Here is a 19,694-nt window from a genome sequence, read left to right as displayed (position 1 = left end):
GAGAAGGTCAGATAAGGGGAGAGAGAGAGAAGGTCAGAGAAGGGGAGAGAGAGAGAAGGTCAGAGAAGGGGAGAGAGAGAGAGAAAAAATGATACCACTTCCACATGTCAACTCTTCCCCTTGTTTATAGTAGATATGAAGCTCTAACAGACAGAAAGGTTTCACATCCCATTAAATGTTTTGTCATACCTGTGGTACATGGTCTGATATACCTACGGCTGTCAGCCAATCAGCATTCAGGGCTCAAACCACCCAGTTTATAAGTGCAATTATAAACTGGGTGGTTTGAACCCTGAATGCTGATTGCCTGACAGCTGTGGTATATGAGACCGTATACCACGGATATGACAAAACATTTATTTTCACTGCTCTAATTATATTGGTAACCAGTTTATAATAGCAATAAGGCACCTCTGGGGTTTGTGGTATATGGCCAATATACCACGGCTATAGGCTGTTTTCAAWCCTCCGGGTTGCGGCGTGCTTAAGATCAGCCCTTAGCCGTGGTATATTGGCCATATACCACACCCCCTCGGGCCTTATTGCTAAAATAACCACCACTGGCAAACATTATAGAACAGCATCTGTGTTTGAACGCTTCTCTAGTTGAAGGGATACTTCGGGATTCTGGGCATGAGGTCCTTTATCTGCTTCCCCAGAGCCAGATGAACTAATAGAGACCATTTTTATGTCTCTGTGTTCAGTATGAAGGAAGTTAGCGGTCGTTTCATGAGCCAATCCTGCTAGCTTTAGTGCAATGAAGACTGGAAGTCTAGGATAACTGCTCGCATGCTAGTAGATACACATAGACTTCCAGTCATTGCGCTAACACTAATTATCATTATCAAACTACCACTAACTTCCTTCATACTGGACACAGAGACATAAAAATGGTCTCTATTAGTTCATCTGACTCTGGGGAAGCAGATAAAAACCCAAATTATCCCTTTAATCAGCTCCAGAGGTACATGCATAAAAAAGGAGAGAGAGAGAGAGAGAGAGGAGAAGGAGAGAGGAGAGAGAGAGAGAGAGACGAGAGAGAGAAGAGAAGAAATGAGAGAGAGAGAGAGAGAGAGGAGAGAGAGAGAGAGAGAGAGAGAGCAGGAGAAAGAGAGGAGAGCGATGAGAGAGGCGAGAAGAGAAAGAGAAGAGAAGAGAGAGAGAGAGAGAGAGAGAGAGAGGAAGAGAGAGAAAGAGGAGACGAGAGAAAGCAGAGGTCTGTTTGGTGTGTGTGGGTTTCTCCTTGGATCATGTAGCAGTATCTTAACAAGCTAAGCCCAAAAGCTTATTAGCAGCTGCCGCCTGTCTCCGTAACCACCATGTGATTATTCACAGAGGCTGCCAGACCCGTTGGCACACTGGCAGAGGGTTCCAGACACAGAGCCAGCTCCTCCCTGAGACGGAGAGTGGGGCGGCTATCCTGGAGCGCTGAACTAAAGCACAGTATGCTGCTTGACTATGGGTGGTGGAACAGCTAGCTGATCCATAGAGATGGGTAAAGAGATGTGACTGGTAGGTAGAGAGCTGAAGGCTACTATCAGCGGATGACAATGTGGGTGGTAAATAAATCCAAGCACTTATCTCTCAGCTGGAGAGGCGGTGGTTTAACTACCCTGGTGAGAGTCAGCGGTGTTATTTGGCTGGAGGGTTTCAGCGTATTACTAACTCAAGGTTTGATCTTGCCAATCATTTACACGCTGAAATAAGATAAGAGTTTGAATACTTTCAGGTAAATAGACTTGGAACTCACCTGAGGCCGTTGAAGCTAAGGCTATTGCTGTAGGCAGACAGGGGGCGAGAGTGTGGCCCACAGCGTGAGGGAGGGCGATGAAGCCCGACCTGGCTCTGGCTGGGGTGGTGGGCCGGTAGGGCGGGAGACGGGGGGTGTGGGTGCAGGCTGGCAGTGGGCGGAGGTCGTGGGTGGGGCAGGGGCTCAGGCTGGTGCTGGGGCCGGGGTTGGGGGGGCTGCGAGGGCTCTTGACCCTGAGCGAGAGGCAGGACTTCGGGGATCTGAGGCCTGAGGGAAGCCTCTGAGCGTGGGGGCTGGTGAACAGATACCTGGGCCAGACGGGAGCTGGGGGGAGATGGCTGGGCCTGGGAGGTGGGTAGGGACAGAGGCAGGGGGCGGGCAGCCGCACGGGGTTGCGGGGGTAGGGGCTGCTTGGGAGCACTGGGCGCGGGGGGAGGCACGAGGGCTTCCCTGCAGCTTTCCAGGCTCTTCTCCTGGCTGCGCTCTAGGCCTGACACCTTGGGAAGGCCCAGGCCGCCACGCTCCTGGCTGTCATTGGTGGAGACTGCATTGATGCTGAAATCTGGAACTGTGGACAGAGAGAGGGAAACACAAAAAGAGAGACTGATCAGTACTTCAGTCACAGACACGGTTCATATTGACTCACACAGACTGCTCACTCCAACAAATAAGAACTCCACAAGAGCTTCCAAACACTAGACAAACTCTGCTAATTTCTACAGAACAGTCCATTGATAAAGTCCATTAATAGTACGATATACAGGATGCAAGACCTCAACAGAGCCCCTCTACAGTGCTGCTACATGGCAGGTAGGTCCTACTCAGACAGACACTGTGCTGTACATCAGCAGTCAGCTCCCTGCATGGTGTATGAGCTGGAGCAGGAAGACTAATGGAGGATGACAGTGCATACACAACCAGTAATTAACGTTTCTCTCTGGGCTTCTGGGGGCACGCATGCACGCACACACTGGCTAAATCTCTGCAGAGCTGATGACTGGGCCAGTACCCCAGGGCCRTGGCAGTGAGGCAGGCAGGCAGCCCTCTGGAGCTCCATTATAGCAGACTAAGGCCTCTGAGATGGCTCCCTCTGTAGTATTGTTGCTAGGCTGGTCCCAGGGGCCCCTGGCCTCATAGAGGAAGACCCAAGGGCCCCAGGGACCGGCCTCGCAGTAATATGACAGAGAGCCAGCTTACAGACAGAGAGCAGACCACGCCTGGTCACCTGTCTCTCTGCCTGCCTCTCTCTCTCTCGGGCTCCATACAAAGCCATCCATTACCAGTAGAATGTTAAACAGGGATTTAAGCACCAAGGCGCATGTGACACCATCATTAGGGGTCAGGCCAGATAATGCCTGGCCAGCAGCCAATAGACCAAGGGATCAATATCTATTATCTGCTGTAACAGCTATTGACCACCGCTGCTCCCCGGAGAGATGAGACAAGACATCTGTCAGCGGGAGAACACAAAAGACACACACGCTTTGCAGATAAAGTGTATCCTTCTGAACTAGCACACTTTGTCAGATCATTACGACATTTCAACATAGCCTATATCAGGGTTCACCAATTGGCAGATTTTATTTTAATAAGTGTTCTGAGCAACAACATAGACAAGTTCATTTTTATGTTTTGTTTTTACATAATAGACTGTAAAAACACCAGGAAATCCGCTTCAAGTGATTTTAATTTTGGAAATCTGTTCAGAAGTATTCCCACGCATAATAGAGTATGAGATCGTATACAAATGTAAGCAAGGTTTGAAAATATTATGCTTTAGTCAAATATATTATCTGTTTGGCGTTCCAGTCTAGAAATGATTTGTAATTATGTTCCGGCCCCCTGACCATCCGCTCAAGAAACAAAATGTCCAGCGGGTGAATCTAGTTGATGATCCCTGGGCTTTATAATACCTATTAAATACAACGGGAAGGTCAATCCAGCAGAAAAATGTTTGATTCTAAAACGCCAACCAGGCCACAATAAAATGTGCACAATGTCTGTTTTCTGTAGTCTAATATGGTACTGACTAGCACCACTCAGGCTGGCTCTAACACACACTAACACCAGTCAGTGTCCGTCTGTATTCAGACCAGATCCATGCCATAGTCCACGCCAATCTGCCCCGCTCTCCCACGCCATCACCTTCTACAGAGGCTCCTTCTAGATAGAAAACATGCCTGGCGTAAGAGATGGACAGATGGAGGGCGAGCTTCCTAATTCTCCATCCCCCCTTTCTTTCCCCCTGAGGTCCCTGGGCTTGTTTTGAGAATGTGCTAATAGGAAACGTTGAAAAGAAGGTGTCTCTTCTCCTCGTAATGAAGACTCCCGGGCCAGGAGGAGGAGAGGAGCAGAGGAGATGTGTACACCTCCTCCCATGAGAGGTCATTTGTCAGTCTCCTTGATCCCTGGAAACAAATACAAGAACCAGCCCTGCTGTTTTCCTATCCCAACATGTCATTATCTTGTGTTTTTAAGTAGTAGTGGGGCAGTGGGCCCATGAATGTGCTGGTTTATATCACATTAGAATGGGGAAGAAATGAATGAGGYCTGTTGGAGGTTATTTATTCTTACGGTTTGAGGTGGTGGTGATGCCAAGGGCTRGATTTAAGGCTCAGGGGAACTGAGGGGCCTAGAGCGGGGTCAGCCGGGTGGTGGGCGAGCAGAGAAAAGCAGAAAAGCCATTCATTAAGACGGGTGTCTGGGGACAGAGGCGAGGGGTTTAAGAGCACCGCTCATTATCCAGGGGTGAGCCCCCTGTAACCCCCTCTAACCACTTACAGAACATGAACTACCCTCCCACTGCTGCCACTGGGACTACATTAGACGAGGGGGGTATGGATGTTCAATAAACAACATAGAGAACGYAATACTAGGAAAAAGGGTGAGTGAGGGGACTAGCATTTCAGAATTTATTTTAGATCTGATTGCGACAACCACACCCTCCCTCTCTGTCGTGTAGCTGGAGACTGTCCTGACAGATTTATAGGGGTACAGATCACTGGGGGTACAGACCTCTGGGGCATCCCAACACTCAGTCCCTGTCCCCTTCTCCCTGTCTCTCTGTCCCATTCCTCCCCTAAATAGCCCCATCACACATTCTTAACCCACACGTCATCCCTTCACCCACAGGATCCAATGGAGTCAGGGGTTACATCACTTCAATCCACAAAACCATTGCAGCAAACAGCCTAGCTATGAGCTATCGGCTCCAAATGTCCGGATGGACATCTTCACTACGTCTGTCTCTCTGTTGGCCCGGGGATAGCCTAGTCCCAGATCTGTTTGTACGGTCTTACCAACTCCAACTCCTAATGTGCGACAATGCTCATAAGAGTTGACAAGACAGTACAAACAGATCGGTCGTCAGGCTAGCCCAGGGATAGATTGTGGTCTGAGACACACAGTGATGGAATACAATGATGAGAGCTGAAGTGAAGCTAAGAGGCTATATATCCTTATCCAAACTCCATGATGCAAGAGACAGGAGCCTCAGAGGACACCAAACTGTCCAGGCTGCTCAGTGTCGAACTCCCAGCATCCAACAGTCGTTAGCAGCAGCAGCCGGTGTGCTCCAGTGATGCTGAGGCCTACTGAGTATGACCCTCGTGGTTCACAGAGGACACAAAACATTCTCATTGAACAAACATAACTCTACAACACTTAGGGTTCAAAGACCAGAGATAGCAAGCTAGAAGGAAGGTGATCATTTTCATTTAACCGTTCATTTAACCATCCATCAAGCCAAGAGCTCGGTTGGTTAGAGTAACTCGAGAGTGCTGTGCTGTGCTGACATCTGTGCACCTGTTGAGAGGTGGAAGGAAACAGGTGCTACTGAAAGGAAACACGCTGCCAGGAAATGTGGGGGAAAAACTGAGCCAACTCTGGTTAACCCTGCTTTGTCTGGGAGAGGGAGAGAGAAAGAGAGAGAGAGAGAGAGAGAAAGGGGGAGAGGGAGAGAGAGGGAGAGAGTGGGAGAGAGAGAGTGGCAGAGAGAGAGGGAGACAAAGAGAAAAAGGGGGAGAGAGAGTGCAGAAGGCGATGCAACAGCAGGTAACCTGTGGTGCATGCTGCACCATGTTGCAACACACCTGCTCCTTCTTCCCTCTGTCTGTTGGGGGAAGGGGAACCTAAAAGACCGTGGCCATGACTCTGCGGTTTCAGGAGGACGGTAAAAACAGCCCACCTTGGGAGAACCGCTGACAGAGACCTTCAAAGGCCTGGACTCACCCCCCCCCCTCTTCTCTCTTTCTCCATTTCTCTCCCCCCTCCCTCCCTCTCTGTCTCTCTTTCGATTCCCTATATCTATCTCCTCTCTCTCTCCCTTTCTCTCTCTATGTCTTTCCTTTTTCTTTCTCTTGGCATCATTAGCAGATTCTGCCCCACTCACTCAGTCAGTCAGTAACATTGCTTCAGGGTTAACACATCACTCTGCATTGCAGCCAACCAACGCAACTTTCCGCAAGGACTGCAATGCACTTCAGAGATCAGTCACAATCATAAGAAACAGATTAATGCGGTCTAGACAAGGTCGTGGGCGTTTTCTCTCTCCATTTCTCGCCTTCCAGCCTGTCCAACAATTATGCACTTAAACAATGGTTGTGTTGTTTCGAGAGACTGCCGCTCTTTTTCCCCCCGACACCTTCCATTTCCAACCACTCCCCCGCTCCGCCTATCCCTGCTTCCTCCCTCCAAAAACAGACAAATAAAATCCAGGAAAGCTGTTTCAAATCAATTAAAGTACATACAGAGCTGAATACCACCGACTACAGCCCGGCCCTCCTCGAAGAGAAAATTACATTTCGCATTTGTCTTCTGTGTAAACATGAATTATAATCAGAGACCCCATGCCGAGGGGTCTGGGGAGAACTCAAACTACTCTGTGTTTTCAGTTGCACTCTGAATCATTTATTCTACTTCAGAAACACTATTCTATAAGACTTATGAAATGGCTTTCCTACGCACTTCTCAGAAGTTGGTATCAGTGACATGTATTCATGGTTGCCAAAGGAAAACAGGCTTCCCCCMAAAAATTACCAAGAAAAATCATATTTTATTAATTATGTATTTTTCATCTCTGTATTTCAGAAATGTCCTAAAATTCGCAATAGGCTGACTGTATCTCACCGGAGAAAGAATCCGAACGGATGAAACAGCACCCGTCTCAGTATGTGTAGCTCATCTATCTGATGCTGTCTGGTCAAAAAGAGTATGACATTGCTGCCACCCACAGCGTTGAATGCAAGGGAAGCCAATGAGTATATAGCCAATCAGCGTTAAACTAAACYGAGTGAGCTCAGTTGTGAATGGTCCTGGCGCACCCAAAAAAAAGCCAGTTTAGATTTGGCTTCATACCAATCACATCACATCAGAAGCCAAACGTCATTGACAGAAAACTTGAATTGTTGCATCTCGTTTGGTCATTGTCCTCCGGTGGCTAGCTACAGTAGCTAGCTCAATCACATGTTTAATTGTTTTATTTTATTTCACCTTTATTTAACCAGATAGGCTAGTTGAGAACAGGTTCTCATTTACAACTGCGACCTGGCAACAACACAGAGTTAGACATGGAATATACAAGTCAATAACACAATAGAAAAAACAAGAAACTCTATATACAGCGTGTGCAAATGACGTGAGGAGGTAAGGCAATAAATAGGCCATAGTAGCAGAGTAATTACAATTTAGCAAATTAACATTGGAGGGATAGATGAGCAGATGATGATGTGCAAGTAGAAATACTGGTGTGCAAAAGAACAGAAAAGTAAATAAAAACAATATGTGGATGAGGTAGGTAGATTGGGTGGGCTATTTACAGATGGGCTATGTACAGCTGCAGCGATCTGTTAGCTGCTCAGATAGCTGATGCTTAAAGTTAGTGAGGGAAATATAAGTCTCCAGCTTCCGCGATTTTTGCAAATCGTTCCAGTTATTGGCAGCAGAGAACTGGAAGGATAGGCGGCCAAAGTAGGTGTTGGCTTTGGGGATGACCAGTGAGATATACCTGCTGGAGTGCGTGCTACGGGTGGGTGTTGTTATCGTGACCAGTGCGCTGAGATAAGGCGGAGCTTTATCTAGCATAGACTTATAGATGACCTGGAGCCAGTGGGTCTGGCGACGAATATGTAGTGAGGGCCAGCCGACTAGAGCATACAGGTCACAGTGGTGGGTGGTATAAGGGGCTTTGGTGACAAAACGGATGGCACTGTGATAGACTGCATCCAGTTTGCTGAGTAGAGTATTGGAAGCTATTTTGTAAATGACATCACCGAAGTCGAGGATCGGTAGGATAGTCAGTTTTACGAAGGTAAGTTTGGCGGCGTGAGTGAAGGAGGCTTTGTTGCGAAATAGGAAGCCGATTCTAGATTTCATTTTGGATTGGAGATGTTTAATATGAGTCTGGAAGGAGAGTTTACAGTCTAGCCAGACACCTAGGTATTTGTAGTTGTCCACATATTCTAAGTCAGAACCGTCCAGAGTAGTGATGCTAGTCAGGCGGGCGGGTGAAAACGGTTGAAAAGCATGCATTTGGTTTTACTAGCGTTTATGAGCAGTTGGAGGCCACGGAAGGAGTGTTGTATGGCATTGAAGCTCGTTTGGAGGTTAGTTAACACAGTGTCCAAAGAAGGGCCAGATGTATACATTTCAATCAAATGTATTTATAAATCCTTTTTTATATCAGCAGATTTCAAAGTGTTAAACAGAAACCCAGTCTAAAACTCCATAAAACCCCAATGGAGACGTAGAAGCACGGTGGCTAGGATAAACTCCCTAGAAAGGCAGGATCTGGCTTCCCCAGTGGTTTTACCCACATACCGCTACAGGTTGGTATTCAGACTTACCTTATGCAGTCGCGTAACGGGCTTTGTAGGTGCGGTTCGCTTGCGCTGGCTGAATACAAATCTCCCATTTTCTGGCCAACAGAGTTTTCATTCAATAGAGTTTATTACATTTATCTTAATCTATCCAGTTAATTCCATTTTTGTCGACAGACTCACTAGAATACACAGAGAGAACTGGTTCAGAACATTAGGGATCAATGAAAGGAAGCCATCTAAATATATGCATATTTGTCTCCGTTTCAGCATCAACTGGTTAAAAAATACTCTGATCTTGTAGATTATTTAGACACATTTTAGGGTTAGGAAAGTATGTATGACTCATAAAAATCTGGTTTAGAGAGCCTTTACGCACTAAATATGTTTTATTCATCCTAAAAGTTGCATATCAAGTTAAATCCATTAAATATTGGAAGGTGAAAAAAAGTGTACAATAAGGTTTGAACAATAGGCGAATCCTATAAACCTAACCTAATCCTCATGAATCATGGAATTGTAATRACAACGATCCAATCGTGAACCGTGCGCCAGGCTCCAGGTTTAACCTGCTATGTGTCGTCTAGGTTCCATAAYGATTCAAATAAGCTACAAGTCCCAAGTTATTGCACAACGTTAACCTAATATGATCCACTAATGCTAGTGACCCTCAGGAACAACTACACGGACGTGACAAAGAAAGAAATAAGCGTAATGGAATGATGCAAAATGTAGGCTACAAGTTGAAGGAAACTAACACTAAAGATATAGTTATAAATGTATGTTGTTATTACTGAGTGTGACTCCTGACAGGGGCTAATATTTTACATGATACAAATGGTCAAATAAAGCTGAGAAAAGCCTGGGCATATAATTAAAACATTATAAAGCACATAAATCAACTTGGTAGGTTCGGCGCTACAGAAGCCTGTAGCTTGGGTCTCCAAATTTCATCCCCACAAATTATGATGGCATACAATGAAAATGTGGTATAACGACACAGGTATTTCTAGCATACTTCACGGTGGAAACGGGGCCGCAATACAATATCATGTTGATATGAGTTTCAGTTTGCTGCCATATCACTGGTTTCACATTAGTCTCCAGGGATCATAAGGAAAGAAACAAGAAACTAGTTGCACTTTCAGCTTCGTATTTGGTTAGACAGCAAAATTGGGTTCTAATTTAGCACCAAGTGATCTAAATTTAGTGCCCTCGTTTCCAGCTTTGTGGACTGGTGTTCCCCCGGGGCACCCTGAATCAGTTAGTAAGAGTAGATGTGTTTATTTGTTCTTAATGAAGACTGTATTCAAGGCGAACGGCAGACATCGTTAACACCTCCCTCTCATATGGAGCAGGAGCAACAAACAACCAGACAGCCTCATACACTCCCAAGCCTCACACAGAGCCACACACATTCCCACACTGGCCCCCAGTCCCAGCTAAGAACCCCTCTGAGCCGACACACACACACGCAGTCTCGAGCTACATCTCTCAGGATACTGTACTTCTTTGCGCTCTCTCCATCTCTCTCAGGACCCTCTCTTTCTCCAGGAGCTCATATTAGCAGACGGCTGCTGAGTCCAACTCCCCCACTGAGCTCTCTGGTGCCCCTAAAGTACTCCACTATGGTAGACTATAAGGAACCCTGGCGCCACAACAGCCTATCCAAGCTGAGAGAACACTTCCTGTTTCGAGGATCAGCATCTGTAGGACGCAGTACTGTACTACACTTTTGTGATGGGGGAAAAATCTATACAGTTACATATCGCAATATTACATGGATACTTTGACTCCAGGTATCAATAAAATAATATATATATACTGAACAAAAATATCAACGCAACATGCAACAATTTCAATGATTTAACTGAGTTACAGGAAATCAAATTCAATAGTCCCTAATCTATGGATTACACATGACTGGGCAGGGGCGCAGCCATGGGTGGGCCTGGGAGGGCACTCATTGGGAAGCCTGGCCCAGCCAATCAGAATGAATTTTTCCCCACAAAAGGGCTTTATTACAGACAGAAATACTCCTCAGTTTCATCAGCTCTCCAGGTGGCTGGTCTCAGACGATCCCGCAGGTAAAGAAGCTGGATGTGGAGGTCCTGGGCTGGCGTGGTTACACGTGGTCTGTGGTTGTGAGGCCAGTTGTACGTACTGCCAAATTCTCTAAAACAACGTTGGAGGCAGCTAATGGTAGAGAAATAAACATGAAATTCTCTGGCAACAACTCTGGTGGACATTCGTGCAGTCAACATGTCAATTGCACGCTCCATCAAATCTTTTATTTCAGCTCATAAAAAATGGGACCAACACATTACATATTGTGTTTATATTTTTGTTCAGTATACTGTATATAGTGTATACTATTACTTATTTTTTTGCTAGGTAGCGTTAGCTAGCGCTAGTCGGCTGGTCCTGCGCCGAAACGTATTAGATAGTGAGCCAACATGTTTTCAGGGGTTTTATTTTCATGACTGATCAAAAATCATTTTCTCATGATCTCTCATTCCTCTGCAGCAGACATATAGTGAGCAATATGTTTGGAACATCAAATCGCAATAAAATTGCAGTATCGAATCGCAATACATATCGTATCGGCATCTAAGTATCGTGATAATATCGTAACGGGAGGTCCCTGGCAATTCCCAGCCTCACTACACTTTCACTGCTGCTTTAAAGTCAGACAGATCACTCAAATGTTTACAAGGCCAACCACTGTAAGCCAAAGAACTAGTAACTTGTACTTGTAATATCAACTTACTGAAGTCTATGTCAGTAACCTTATCAGAAGGCAGTTGGTTGGCCTCATCTCGTGGTCTGTGCCAAAGCAGGCAGCCAGAGAATCCCGCAGACAGTATCATCCCCTCGGCTTTAAAGACTTTAACGGCATTAGAGGGGATGACTGTGGTAACACCGTGCCTCTGATTCCTTATCCTCGTCTCTAGAGTGTCCTGGAGCACCCAAAGCTATGTGCACACTTCACCCAGGCATGCATGTCCTACATGCCCAGGACGGGGGCCCGCTGTTGGGCCTGACAGTTATGGAGAGTCCCCTGGCTGGCCCCTCCATCAGCAGGGCTCTAAATGCAGGGCCAGAGGGGTGTGGGTTACACCCCGCTGGGTGCCCAGAGCTGTTAACCGCGGCAGAATGGAAGCTAAACGGAGATAAAGCCGTGGGTAAGAGAGAGCACAGGACAGCTATTCTGGATATGCGTCTTGGGAAGAGCGTGACACGTGTTGTGTTGCAGTGTGAATACCAAACAGATCCATGCATTCCTCAGTAGTAAGGCACACCCCAACATTAAGGACCAGCAATGATGATCAGGCAAAGGGCAAGATGTGGAAAAGACATAAAAGCTGAAACTGTAACTCATGTAATCCATCAATGTCATAAATTAACAAATGAATGTAATGGACATGGATGTCATGTAAGAGGATATTCCTTGATGTGTGTATTAGTGATAACGTGTGTGTGTGTGTGTGTGTGTGTGTAGTATTAGCACTGTGCGTGTGTGTGTGTGTTTGTACTTGTTAATATCAACTTACTGAAGAGTCTATGTCAGTAACCTTATCAGAAAGCAGTTGGTTGAAAGTATCACCCCCTCAGCTTTAAAGACTTTAAGAGCATTAGAGGGGGTGACAGTGGAAACACCATGCCTGTGCTGTGCTTGAATGTGTGTGTGTGTGTGTGTGTGTGTGTGTGTGTGTGTGTGTGTGTGTGTGTGTGTGTGTGTGTGTGTGTGTGTGTGTGTGTGTGCTGTCTCTTATACACATCTAGATGTGTATAAGAGACAGGTGTGTGTGTGTGTGTGTGTGTGTGTGTGTGTGTGTGTGTGTGTGTGTGTTGAAGAAGTTAACTCCCTGGGTGAGAGAGTGAGGCTCTCCTCTCATCTCCTCTGATTCTGACTGATGATATAGCTGTCATTCCCTGGGAGTGAAAAGGCATCAGCAATCTAGTGTAATTGGGCCTATTAACCCACTGACTGTTGTTCTAAGCTCTTGGGACAGATGCATGGCCATGCAAAAGGCCTAGTGGCCTGAGGGGCTCAGAGGACAGACACTCACACTGCCAGAGAGAGAGGGAGGAAGGGAGGTAAAGGGAGAGCACCGACAGACAAATCCGACAGAGAGATCCAGAGCAGGGTATGCTCACTCACCCACCTTGCCTAACAGTTTCTATTCACACATATAATCTCTTGACACAAACGATCAGTCTCAGTCCTCATCATCGTAATGCAGCCATTACCATTACCAGCCTTCTGAGAGTCAGCCACCCACAGTTCAATTCTGATTACTCCAACTCATAACGGCTCTGTCTGGTGGCTGCCTGCCTGTCCACTTCTCACTCCAGCAGCATGTGGGATATGTGCTGGCTCCACTGTTGGCAATTTTAACACCGCAGGTCTGAGTACGCTGCCCCCCCCCCCACCCCCCTAGGTGTGAGGATGGAGGGGTGTGGGGATGAAGTAGGAAGACGCTGGCCTCGGTGGCAGTAGTGGGTATCTGATTTCCAGGCCCGGTGGTGAGGACAGTGTTCATCCTTTAGAGAACAAATCTTTATATATCCCATGGGGGGTGAGGTCAGGCTCTGGGGCTGGGAGGGTAACTGGAGGGGGCTGCTAGCCTGCCACAGGGCCCTGATGATGGGCACACTGGCACAGGTGGTGGTGCCCACATAGCATACTGGGACTGCTCTCCTTTCACCAGGGGGCACAGGGCGGGGGGCATCCCTAAGGGCTCAGAACCAGAGAGGATTGGTTGTTCTCACACATAGAAATAGGATGTCAAAACATTGACTTGAATGGGAATGTCTCGGTCTAGTAATTCTATTTCTATGTTCTCACACACAGCATGGCCTGGCTGACAGATCTATAGATCTCCAACCTGCTGTGAAATAATACCATAATCACTGCCACCATCACACTAAGTGGATTACAGTGCTACTTACTGGCTGTCACAGTGGAGTAAAACTACACCGCAACACAGAGCAGCTGTGGAGCCAAAGAGAGTGTTGGACCTGAAAACAAGGCAGCTGAGATGTCTCCTTCCAGGCCCTGATATCTTTGCAAGTGAGGAGTGAGAGATGGTAGGTGGCCCTATCCTTCTTTTTCTCTCTCTCTGTAAACCTTGTATCTCTCCTGGGAGAGAGGAGTTGCTGAGAGAGAGGCCCTCACCACCACAGAACAGTCCAGTCCTGTCAGTCAGCGGTGGGCTTTACCTCTCTAGCCACCCATGACGCTTCTGTCACTCCTCAGCCCATTCACAGCCTGGGCCCCAGAGACAGACACCCAGACTGAGACAGGACAATACACCTCCATTACCAGAAAGCAGTCTGAGGGTTCAACTCCGGTTATAGGGATGTCCTGTCTTATCCTTCTCGCCATTAGTGTAATTCCAGAAGCTGCCAGTTGACTTTTACCACAGCTGCATTTTCACTGCCTCAACATGAGCAGTTAGGTGAGATCCCAATCACAACACAGCCTGTCATGTACTGTCCACAACACAACCCGTCATGTACTGTTCACAACACAGCCTGTCATGTACTGTCCACAACACAACCTGTCATGTACTGTCCACAACACAACCTGTCATGTACTGTCCACAACAAAATCTGTAATGTACTGTCCAACACAGCCTGTCATGTACTGTTCACAACACAGCCTGTCATGTACTGTCCACAACACAGCCTGTCATGTACTGTCCCACAACACAAGCCTGTCATGTACTGTCCACAACACAGCCTGTCATGTACTGTCCACAACACAGCCTGTCATGTACTGTCCACAACACAGCCTGTCATGTACTGTCCACAACACAACCTGTCATGTACTGTTCACAACACAGCCTGTCATGTACTGTCCCAACACAACCTGTCATGTACTGTTCACAACACAACCTGTCATGTATGTTCAAACAACACACCTGTCATGTACTGTCCACAACACAGCCTGTCATGTACTGTCCACAACACAGCCTGTCATGTACTGTCCACAACACAGCCTGTCATGTACTGTTCACAACACACCCTGTCATGTACTGTCCACACACAGCCTGTCATGTACTGTCCACAACACAGCCTGTCATGTACTGTTCACAACACAGCCTGTCATGTACTGTCCACAACACAACCTGTCATGTACTGTTCACAACACAGCCTGTCATGTACTGTTCACAGCCTGTCATGTACTGTCCACAACACAACCTGTCATGTACTGTTCACAACACAGCCTGTCATGTACTGTCCACAACACAGCCTGTCATCTACTGTTCACAACACAACCTGTCATGTACTGTTCACAACACAACCTGTCATGTACTGTCCACAACAACAGCCTGTCATGTACTGTTCACAACACAGCCTGTCATGTACTGTTCACAACACAGCCTGTCATGTACTGTCCACAACACAACCTGTCATGTACTGTTCACAACACAGCTGTCATGTACTGTCCACAACACAGCCTGTCATGTACTGTTCACAACACAGCCTGTCATGTACTGTCCACAACACAGCCTGTCATGTACTGTCCACAACACAGCCTGTCATGTACTGTCCACAACAGAACCTGTCATGTACTGTTCACAACACAGCTTGTCATGTACTGTTCACAACACAGCCTGTCATGTACTGTCCACAACACAACCTGTCTGTACTGTTCAAAACACAGCCTGTCATGTACTGTCCACAACACAGCCTGTCATGTACTGTTCACAACACAACCTGTCATGTACTGTTCAACACACAACCTGTCATGTACTGTCCACAACACAGCCTGTCATGTACTGTTCACAACACAGCCTGTCATGTACTGTTCACAACACAGCCTGTCATGTACTGTCCACAAACAACCTGTCATGTACTGTTCACAACACAGCCTGTCATGTACTGTCCACAACACAGCCTGTCATGTACTGTCCACAACACACCTGTCATGTACTGTTCACAACACAGCCTGTCATGTACTGTCCACAAACAAGCCTGTCATGTACTGTCCCAACACACCTGTCATGTACTGTCAGCTGGGTGTGTACATTCAAAGACATACACATGAAAAAGGCTTCTGAGTTTTAACTTGCAACATGTACTTTCGTCTGTCGACACTAAATAGATACAGCTATTAGCTATTAGTATCACAGTAACAACTTATCTGCCTCTCTCTCTTGTTCACACACATATCTCTGAAACACACACCACACACACACACACACACACCACACCACACACACCACACACACCCACACACACACACACACACACACACACACACACACACACCACACAACAACACACCACACACACACACACACACACACACACACACACACCACACACACACACAAACACACACACACACACAAAGAAGGAAACCCTACCGGTCTACAGGTCCAACTGCCACCTCAGTCGTGTGCTTTGTCCTGCCATATGTCCTCTATGTGTCTCTATTCTCCTATTCTCTGCAGACAGACCAAGGCTCCTCCAGCTCCACAGCCCAAATGGGTTCCCAGCAGCCTGTCAGCTTAGACCCAGCAGAGCAGCTCATACCACACACACAACCATGGGGGTGACCCACCCAGCCCAGCAGGTCATACCACACAGACACAGCCAGGGGGGTGACTGCCGTGTGTCCTTAGAGCAGGGCTACTCTAGCAGGGCAGACGGCTCCCTCTGTCTTTCTCTCTCTCTCCAGCAGGCAGCACAGAGGGGCGTTTAAACTTGGCTCGCCTGTGGTGTCGAGTAACAATCCCCCCCCCCCTCTCTCCTCTCTCATACTCTCACTCTCGCTCTCTCTCAATTCAATTCAATTTAAGGGCTTTATTGGCTTGGGGAACATATGTTAACATTTATTTTTATTTTTTTAATATTTTTTTTATTTCACCTTTTTTTAACCGGGTAGGCTAGTTGAGAACAAGTTCTCATTTGCAACTGCGACCTGGCCAAGATAAAGCATAGCAGTGTGAACAGACAACACAGAGTTACACATGGAGTAAACAATAAACAAGTCAATAACATGGTAGAAAAAAAAAGAATCTATATACAATGTGTGCAAAAGGCATGAGGTAGGCAATAAATCGAATAATTACAATTTAGCAGATTAACACTGGAGTGATAAATCATCAGATGAACATGTGCAAGAAGAGATACTGGTGTGCAAAGAGCAGAAAAGTAAATAAATAAAAGCAGTATGGGGTGAGGTAGGTAATTGGGTGGGTAGTTTACAAATGGACTATGTACAGCTGCAGCGATCGTTAGCTGCTCGGATAGCAGATTTTTAAAGTTGTTGAGGGAGATAAAAGTCTCCAACTTCAGAGATTTTTGCAATTCGTTCCAGTCGCAGGCAGCAGAGAACTGGAAGGAAAGGCGTCCAAATGAGGTTTTAGCTTTAGGGATGATCAGTGAGATACACCTGCTGGAGCGCGTGTTGCGGGTGGGTGTAGCCATCGTGACCAGTGAACTGAGATAAGGCGGCACTTTACCTAGCATAGCCTTGTAGATGACCTGGAGCCAGTGGGTCTGACGACGAACATGTAGCGAGGGCCAGCCGACTAGGGCATACAGGTCGCAGTGGTGGGTCGTATAAGGTGCTTTAGTAACAAAACGATGGCACTGTGATAAACTGCATCCAGTTTGCTGAGTAAAGTGTTGGAAGCTATTTTGTAGATGACATCGCCGAAGTCGAGGATCGGTAGGATAGTCAGTTTTACTAGGGTAAGTTTGGCGGCGTGAGTGAAGGAGGCTTTGTTGCGGAATAGAAAGCCGATTCTTGATTTGATTTTGATTGGAGATGTTTGATATGAGTCTGGAAGGAGAGTTTGCAGTCTAGCCAGACACCTAGGTACTTATAGATGTCCACATATTCTAGGTCGGAACCGTCCAGGGTGGTGATGCTAGTCGGGCGTGCGGGTGCAGGCAGCGAACGGTTGAAAACATGCATTTGGTTTTACTAGCGTTTAAGAGCAGTTGGAGGCCACGGAAGGAGTGTTGTATGGCATTGAAGCTCGTTTGGAGGTTAGATAGCACAGTGTCCAGGAGGGGCCGGAAGTATATAGAATGGTGTCGTCTGCGTAGAGGTGGATCAGGGAATCGCCGCAGCAAGAGCAACATCATTGATGATACAGGAGAAAGGTCGGCCGAGAATTGACCCTGTGGACCCCCATAGAGACTCAGAGACCGGACAACATGCCTCCGATTTGAACACTCTGAACTCTGTCTGCAAAGTAGTTGGTGAACCAGGCAAGGCAGTCATTAGAAAAACCGAGGCTACTGAGTCTGCCGATAAGAATATGGTGATTGACAGAGTCGAAAGCCTTGGCCAGGTCGATGAAGACGGCTGCACAGAAATGTCTTTTATCGATGGCGGTTATGATGTCGTTTAGTACCTTGAGCGTGGCTGAGGTGCACCCTGAGCCGGCTCGGAAACCGGATTGCACAGCGGAGAAGTGACGTGGATTCGGATGGTCAGTGATCTGTTTGTTGACTTGGCTTTCGAAGACCTTAGATAGGCAGGGCAGGATGGATATAGGTCTGTAACAGTTTGGGTCCAGGGTGTCTCCCCCTTTGAAGAGGGGGATGACCGCGGCAGCTTTCCAATCCTTGGGGATCTCAGATGATACGAAGGAGAGGTTGAACAGGCTGGTAATAGGGGGTGCGACAATGGCGGCGGACGTTTCAGAAATAGGGGGTCCAGATTGTCAAGCCCAGCTGATTTGTATGGGTCCAGGTTTTCCAGCTCTTTCAGAACATCTGCTATCTGGATTTGGGTAAAGGAGAAGCTGGGGAGGCTTGGGCGAGTAGCAGCGGGGGGGCGGGGCTGTTGGCCAAGGTTGGAGTCGCCAGGAGGAAGGCATGGCCAGCCATTGAGAATGCTTGTTGAAGTCTTCGATTATCACGGATTTATCGGTGGTGACCGTGTTACCTAGCCTCAGTGCAGTGGGCAGCTGGGAGGAGGTGCTCTTGTTCTCCATGGACTTTACAGTATCCCAGAACTTTTTGGAGTTAGAGCTACAGGATGCGAATTTCTGCTTGAAAAAGCTGGCCTTTGCTTTCCTGACTGACTGCGTGTATTGGTTCCTGACTTCCCTGAACAGTTGCATATCGCGGGGCTCTTCGATGCTATTGCAGTTCGCCACAGGATGTTTTTGTGCTGGTCGAGGGCAGTCAGGTCTGGAGTGAACCAAGGGCTATATCTGTTCTTGGTTCTGCATTTTTTGAACGGAGCATGCTTGTCTAATATGGTGAGGAAGTAACATTTAAAGAATGACCAGGCATCCTCAACTGACGGGATGAGGTCAATATCCTTCCAGGGTACCCGGGCCAGGTCGATTAGAAAGGCCTGCTCGCAGAAGTGTTTAGGGAGTGTTTGACAGTGATGAGGGTGGTCGTTTGACCGCGGACCCGTGGCGGATACAGGCAATGAGGCAGTGATCGCTAGATCTTGATTGAAGACAGCAGAGGTGTATTTGGAGGGCAGGTTGGTCAGGATAATGTCTATTAGGGTGCCCATGTTTACGGATTTAGGGTTGTACCTGGTGGGTTCCTTGATGATTTGTGTGAGATTGAGGGCATCAAGCTTGGATTGTAGGACTGCCGGGGTGTTAAGCATATCCCAGTTTAGGTCACCTAACAGAACAAACTCTGAAGCTAGATGGGGAGCGATCAATTCACAGATGGTGTCCAGGGCACAGCTGGGAGCTGAGGGGGTCGGTAGCAGGCGGCAACAGTGAGAGACTTATTTCTGGAGAGATTAATTTTTAAAATTAGAAGTTCGAACTGTTTGGGCATAGACCTGGAAAGTATGACAGAACTTTGCAGGCTATCTCTGCGTAGATTGCAACTCCTCCCCTTTGGCAGTTCTATCTTGACGGAAAGTGTTATAGTTGGTATGGAAATCTCAGAATTTTTGGTGGCCTTCCTAAGCCAGGATTCGGACACGGCAAGGACATCAGGATTGGCAGAGTGTGCTAAGCGGTGAGTAAGGCAAATTAGGGGAGGCTTCTGATGTTGACATGCATGAGGCCAAGGCTTTTTCGATCGCAGAAGTCAACAAATGAGGTGACTGGGGACATGCAGGGCCTGGGTTTACCTCCACATCACCCGAGGAACAGAGGAGTAGTAGGATGGGG

General features: G+C 47.3%; 1 protein-coding gene across 1 annotated transcript in view; it reads right to left on the bottom strand.

Annotated features, from left to right (window-relative positions):
* Positions 1-19,694, bottom strand: part of LOC111980328 (autism susceptibility gene 2 protein-like) — a 614,157-nt gene that overhangs the window by 10,114 nt on the left and 584,349 nt on the right. The window contains 2 exon segments of the mRNA XM_024011054.2: positions 1,473-1,474; positions 1,751-2,318. Of these exon segments, the coding sequence (XP_023866822.2) occupies positions 1,473-1,474; positions 1,751-2,318 (570 nt within the window).

The sequence above is a fragment of the Salvelinus sp. IW2-2015 genome, linkage group LG20 (assembly GCF_002910315.2).
Source record: "Salvelinus sp. IW2-2015 linkage group LG20, ASM291031v2, whole genome shotgun sequence".
Taxonomy (NCBI): Eukaryota; Metazoa; Chordata; class Actinopteri; order Salmoniformes; family Salmonidae; genus Salvelinus; species Salvelinus sp. IW2-2015.
The sequence above is the reverse complement of the archived record's forward strand: the minus strand, read 5'-3'. Positions and strand labels throughout refer to the sequence as shown.